At 42.0% G+C, this 6,691-nt stretch overlaps 1 protein-coding gene across 1 annotated transcript; it reads left to right on the top strand.

Moving 5' to 3' along the window:
• Window positions 1-2,237: 2,237 nt before the first annotated feature.
• On the top strand, window positions 2,238-5,923 carry LOC129558116 (olfactory receptor 7A17-like). Its single transcript, XM_055428977.2, has 2 exons — window positions 2,238-2,248; window positions 4,966-5,923. The coding sequence occupies exons 1-2, from the start codon at window positions 2,238-2,240 to the stop codon at window positions 5,921-5,923; spliced, it is 969 nt and encodes a 322-aa protein (XP_055284952.2).
• The last annotated feature ends 768 nt before the right edge of the window (window positions 5,924-6,691 follow it).

Below are 6,691 nucleotides of genomic sequence, written 5' to 3' on the forward strand. Positions count from 1 at the left end.
GTGATGTAAGGACAGTGTTTGTTTGTTTTTTAAGATGGCACATATTTGACAATGATGAGAAAAGATCCTACCCAAGGAATGCAGGCAAGCATTACCTTGATAGAGCTTTCCTGACACAAGCATTTCACAGTATCTTGAGTTCAGTTCAGTTCAGTCGCTCAGTCATGTCTGACTCTAATGTTCAAATAAAAAATATTGTGTGAAAATGGTAATGCCAATGGGCTTAGTTTGCAATTATTTCCCTACCTGTAAAACTGACTATATTTGTAGAACAGTTTGCTAGCTATATCCTCTATTTGACTGCTGTTCTACTTGTTTACGTCCTTTGCTTTTATAGCAAATTCAATTATTTTTTCCTGTTTCTTTTTTTGTTTGTTTGTTTGTATCCTTTCAAATAAAGAATTGGAATTTTTAATCCATTTTTTCTTTACAATTTAGTTATTATATACCTATACATATATATCAATTCAGTTTAGTTTCTCAGTCCTGTCCAACTCTTTGTGACCCTGTGGACTGCAGCACGCCAGGCTTCCCTGTTCATCACCAACTCCTGGAGCTTGCTCAAACTCATGTCCATTGAGTCAGTGATGCTATTCAACCATCTCATCCTCTGTTGTCCCCTTCCCGTCCTGCCTTCAGTCTTTCCCTGCATCAGGGTCTTTTCCTATGAGTCAGTTCTTTGCATCAGTTGGCCAAAGTATTGGAGCTTCAACTTCAGCATCAGTCCTTCCAATGAATAGTCAGGACTGATATCCTTTAGGATGGACTGGTTGGATCTCCTTGCAGGTCAAAGGACTCTCCAGAGTCTTCTCCAACACCACAGTTCAAAAGCATCAATATGTATATGTATCAGTTCAGTTCAGTTTACTTGCTCAGTCATGTCCGACTCTTTGCAACCCCATGGACTGTAGCACACCAGGTGTCCCTGTCCATCACCAAGTCCCAGAGTCCACCCAAACTCATGTCCATTGAGTTGGTGATGCCATCCAACCATCTCATCCTCTGTCATCCCCTTCTCTTCCTGCCCTCAATCTTTCCCAGCATCAGGGTCTTTTCAAATGAGTCAGCTCTTTGCATCAGGTGGCCAAAGTATTGGAATTTCAGCTTCAACATCGGTATATATATAAGTATGTGCAAAATCGAATCCATGTCTCTTGAGTCTCCTGCATTGGCAAGCAGATTCTTTACCACTGAGACACCTAGGAAGCCCCTCTTTTGCCTACTTGGTGTTATTAAATCACTCTTTACATATATGCAACTACTTTCCATAGCTACTGTTCCTCATTGTTCCTTTCCTTCTCTGGTGATTAGATCTGTCTCTAAAAGTTGCACCAAAATAACTATTTGTTAAGGCAATCTTCTTTACATTTGATGAAAATCACCTTTGTCTTCCATATGTGTATTTGAATCCTTTTGTCTCTGTGTAATGGAGCTTCCCAGGTGGCTCACCCAGTAAAAAATCTGCCTGCAATTCAGAAGACCTGGGCTTGTTTCCTGGGTGGAGAAGATCCATCCTCTGGAGAGGGGAATGGCAACTCACTCCAGTATTCTTGCCTGGAGAATTCCATGGACAGAGGAGCATGGTGGGCTACAGTCCATGGGGTCTCAAAGAGTCAGATATGACTGAGAGACTAAGCGTGCGTGCATGTGCGTGCGTGGATGTGCACGCAGAGACACAGGTCTTTGTGTAAGAGGAAATGATAATTTAGATACTTCTTCCTCTCATTATTTTCAAAGATTTTCTCTCATTTAATTTTTTAAAATTTAATTTATTTTAACTGGAGGCTAATTACTTTACAATATTCTATTGGTTTTCCATACACTGACATGAATCCACCCCAGGTGTACATGTGTTCCCCATCTTGACCCCCCCCTCCCACCTCCCTCCCCATATCATCCCTCAGGTCATCCCAGTGCACCAGCCCTGAGCATTCTGTATCATGCATCGAACCTGGACTGGAGATTTGTTTCACATATGATAATATACATGTTCAAAGCCATTCTCATTTAATTTTATTCCCAAGATTTTGGTAATCTACAAGTGAATTAGTGGCTTTTGCAGGCCAAAATCTTGGCTTTCTCTGCCCACCAAAGCTGAATAAAATACGTGGAGACAGAGTTTGGAGGATATTGAAAGGTGGCTTTAATTCTCAGCTGGCAGAGGGGAGAACACAGCAGGCTAATGCCTCAAGAACTGTGCTTCTCTCCATGAGGAGTCTAGGTGATGTAGGAGACAGATGGGCCCCAGGTTAGATGTTTACAACTAGCCTCCTATTTACGTGTCCTGAGACAAGAGATAGGTGACCTCCAGTTGAGGAATTTACAACCAGCCTCCTGTTTGCCCCAAAATGGAAGTAACAACAGAAACAGTGTAAACAGGCAGTCTTTGTCTCTTGTAAACACCTCAGGCAAGGACAAAGGGAAGTAAAACCCTGTCTGAGTAAAGTATGAAGGGATTGCTGTTCTTCCCTCTTTTGGGGACAAGGGAGACACTACACATGCTCAGAAGGGCTGCTTGTGGGTCAAAAGTCAATGGATAATGCCAGACCATAATGAGTCTTGCTCCTCCCAGAAGCCTTAACTTCGAAATCTATCTTGGCTGAGGGGTGTGTGAGCCTGCACCCCAGGGGAGGGACCCAGGGTAGGTCAGGTGTGGAAAAAGAAAGCAGGCAATTGGCCTGAAGGAAAATGAAGACCCAGAAGAACTGGTCTATATAAGTGATTAACTCTCTCACTAGGGGGGAATGCCCACACTCTTTCTCTCTGGATGTGCATCTCTGCCTGACTTCTACCTCAACTAAACAAACCATTACTCTATGCGCTCTCCCACTTGCTGTTCTGTGTCTCTAATAATAAACTTTGCAACCTACATTTGTGGTTTCTGCCTCTGTGATAAACACACTTTTCAGTGGGAGCAAAAATCCAGAGAAAAGCAGCTTCTAGCCTAAGCCCTTGCTGGTTTGGTGGTGAGAAATTAAAATGTCTCCTGCCATATCAATAAACAGGACATGTCACAGCCATCAGCAATTTCTGGTCTCCAAATGTGAATGTGAGCTTCCCAAGCTATGATCCAGCAGATGCTGCCATCTGCAAGTTGATTGCTGAGGAGTTGGGGGAATGCAAGAAGCAAGGTGATCAAGGAAACAGGATTAGCACCAGATAGCTGAGATGCATGTGAAAGGAATGAATTCAGTGAGCCCAGAGGCTTGCATCTTCTCATATATAGAATGGTAAATTCCTTGACTTGATACCTGATCTTTGATGTTCAGACTGCCTGCTCCCTTTGTTGCAAACTTGTATATTGCCTGACATCCCCTCCTGCCCCCTTGGAGCAGTTTTCTCAGAGCTACTGAGAGTCTATCTCCCTGGCTCTGAGTCCTTAATATTCCCACCAAATGAAATAACTCTCTACTTTCAGGCTGTGATTATATTTTTTAGTTGACTATCGCTAGGATTCCTGGTTCTCCATGGGCTACCCAGGTTCAATTCCTGGGCAGGGAATTTAGATCTTGCTTCATGCCACTGCTCACTGCTCACTCACTGAGATCATAGAGGCTTATATAGATGAAGGCTCACAGTCAGAGGTTGGTGATGAGGAACAAATGTGCAAGGATCTTGACTTCTTCCCCTTGTATTGTTTCAAAAACAGTCATAGTCTGGCATCAGTAACCTAGCAATTGAGTCTGGCAGTCAGGGGACTCTGTGACCTTTCTGATATGTAAAATGAACTAAAAGGGGGAGAATGCTATAAAGGTAAGCACCAGACAAAGGATGTATTTAGCATAGAGTCAAAGGATAATCGGGGTTAGAGTTAAGGTTAGACAGGGAAGCCTGGAGTGCTGCTGTCCATGTGGTGGCAAAGAGTATGACATCACTTAGCGACTGAGCAACAACAGCAAAATAGGATAAAAGATGCAAAATGTAGCTCCTGCAGACTTTGGGGGCAGAAAAGCAAACTTAGGTAAAGACTACAGATTAGGAACTGTTGAAGTAAAAACTAGGAATGTTCAGGCTTATCTGTGTGTTCTTCATTCTCAGGAAAGGGACAGGAAAAACTCATTTCTCTTTTTTCTCCATTTCACTGCAACTTGACCCACACTGATATTAAATTATAACTAAAATATACACATATGTATAAATCTATAGAGATTGGTTTTGGATGTCTATCAGTCTTGTTTCATATAGTCTTCTAAAATTGAATTTCATAAGTGCTGAAAGTACATAACGCTGATAAGGGGACTCCGTGTCTTGAAGTTTCAGCAGTAGCAGGACGGCCATCTCATTTTACTACATCTTCTGACACCACCTCTCCTCTCTCACCCTCATGCTCATGTCCCTCATTAAAGTGGCTTCCTTTTCTGGACTGGACCATCTTACACGAGCACTTTCCAGGCCCTTGCGCTGACTCTTTCCTTGCCAGGCACACACTTTTCCAGTTATGTGCACGTCACTGGCACTCTTTTTCTAGAAATCTGTTCAAATATCACCTTGTTCAAAGTTTCTTCCTGAGCATGTATTTTAAAATAGCACCTTTCCTGACTCTCTTTATTACATCCACTTTATCTTCATAACATCTATAACCATTGGACACACTTGATACTGTTTTTTATTTGCTTCTCTTTTCCATAACTGGATTTTGGAATTTTTGTTTTTCAGAATCTTGCATTTATTGCATGTACAGTGCCTGATCTTTGTCTCAATTCAAGACAGATTCCTCAAATATGTGAAAGAATTTCTCATTAAAAACTTGAATACATGACATCTTGAGGAAAAACCTGCTAATTAGGGATGGCACAAGGAAATCCCTAAAAAGATTCAAATCCATGAACAAAATGCTGTAATTAACTTCTTCATGGCAAAAGATATATGGTCCCATTTAAAAAATGTGAATAATGCCAGTTTGTATGAAAACAGTCATGATATTTACCCCTTTCCTGGTAATCATACCCACCGTGTGACACTAAGGAACCAAACAGGAAGTTCAGAATTTCTTCTTATAGGATTTTCAGAGTCACCTGAACTGCAGCCCCTCATATTTGGGCTTTTCCTCTCCATGTACCTGGTCACCGTGTTTGGAAACCTGCTCATCATCCTGGCTGTCAGCACAGACTTCCGCCTCCACACCCCCATGTACTTCTTCCTCTCCAACCTGTCCTTTGTAGACATCTGTTTCATCTCTACCACTGTCCCAAAGATGCTGAAGAACATTTGGACACAGAGTAAAGTTATAACCTATGAAGGCTGCATTATCCAGATGCAGTTTTTCGCACTCTTTATAGGATTGGACATCTTCCTCCTGACTGTGATGGCCTATGACCGCTTCATGGCCATCTGCCACCCCCTGCTCTACACGGTCATCATGAACCCCCGGCTCTGTGGACTGATGGTGCTGCTGTCCTGGGTCCTCAGTGTCCTGAATTCCTTGTTGGAAAGCTTAATGATGTTGAGACTGTCCTACTGTACAGTCTTAGAAATTCCCCATTTTTTCTGTGAACTCAATCAGATGATCCAACTTGCCTGTTCTGACACCTTTCTCAATAATTTGGAGATGTATTTTAAAGCTGTGTTCCTGGCTGGTGGTTCCCTGATATGTATCATTTACTCTTACTCTAAGATAGTTTCCTCCATACATAGAATCTCATCTGCTCAGGGGAAGTATAAAGCATTTTCCAGCTGTGCATCACACCTCTTAGTTGTCTCGATATTTTATTGTACAGGCTTAGGTGTTTACCTTAGCTTGCCTGGTACTCACAGCTCACACTCAAGTGCAACAGCCTCGGTGATGTATACTGTGGTCACACCCATGCTGAACCCCTTCATCTACAGTCTGAGGAATAAAGACTTAAAGAAGGGTCTGAAAAAACTCTTTGGAAAGGTTATTTTAAAAGGACCTATTGGCATAGATCTTAAGAAGTACCTGTAGCAGCAGAGCTCAAACATTGAGCCCAGTGTTGCCATTGTTTGGTCAGACTGTGGAAATAGAAGATGCCTCTTCTATTTTTCTTGAAATTTTATTTTGATTTCAACTTTATAAAATTTATGTAACTCACATTTATGCGTTATGATGTCTGATATCCAGTATTTCTCCCTTTTAAGTTTCCTACTCTCCCAATTTGGCAATAAGGAGTTCATGATCTGAGCCACAGTCAGCTCCTGGTCTTGTTTTTGCTAACTGTATAGAGCTTCTCCATCTTTGCCTGCAAAGAATATAATCAATCTGATTTCGGTGTTGACCATCTGGTGATGTCCATGTGTAGAGTCTTCTCTTGTGTCGTTGGAAGAGGGTGTTTGCTATGACCAGTGCGTTCTCTTGGCAAAGCTCTATTAGCCTTTGCCCTGCTTCATTTCGTGCTCCAAGGCCAAATTTGCCTGTTACTCCAGGTGTTTCTTGACTTCCTACTTTTGCATTCTAGTCCCCTATAGTGAAAAGGACATCTTTTTTGGGTGTTAGTTCTAAAAGGTCTTGTAGGTCTTCATAGAACCGTTCAACTTCTGCTTCTTCAGTGTCACTGGTTGGGGCATAGGCTTGGATTACTGTAATATTGAATGATTTGCCTTGGAAATGAACAGAAATCATTCTGCCGTTTTTAAGATTGCATCCAAGTACTGCATTTCGGACTCTTTTGATGACCCTTATGGCCAGTCCATTTCTTCTAAGGGATTCCTGCCTCAGTAGTAGTTATAATGGTCA

The sequence above is a fragment of the Moschus berezovskii genome, chromosome 8, assembly GCF_049115385.1.
Source record: "Moschus berezovskii isolate FMDL1 chromosome 8, NW_MosBer_1.0, whole genome shotgun sequence".
In the NCBI taxonomy this organism is placed as follows: Eukaryota; Metazoa; Chordata; class Mammalia; order Artiodactyla; family Moschidae; genus Moschus; species Moschus berezovskii.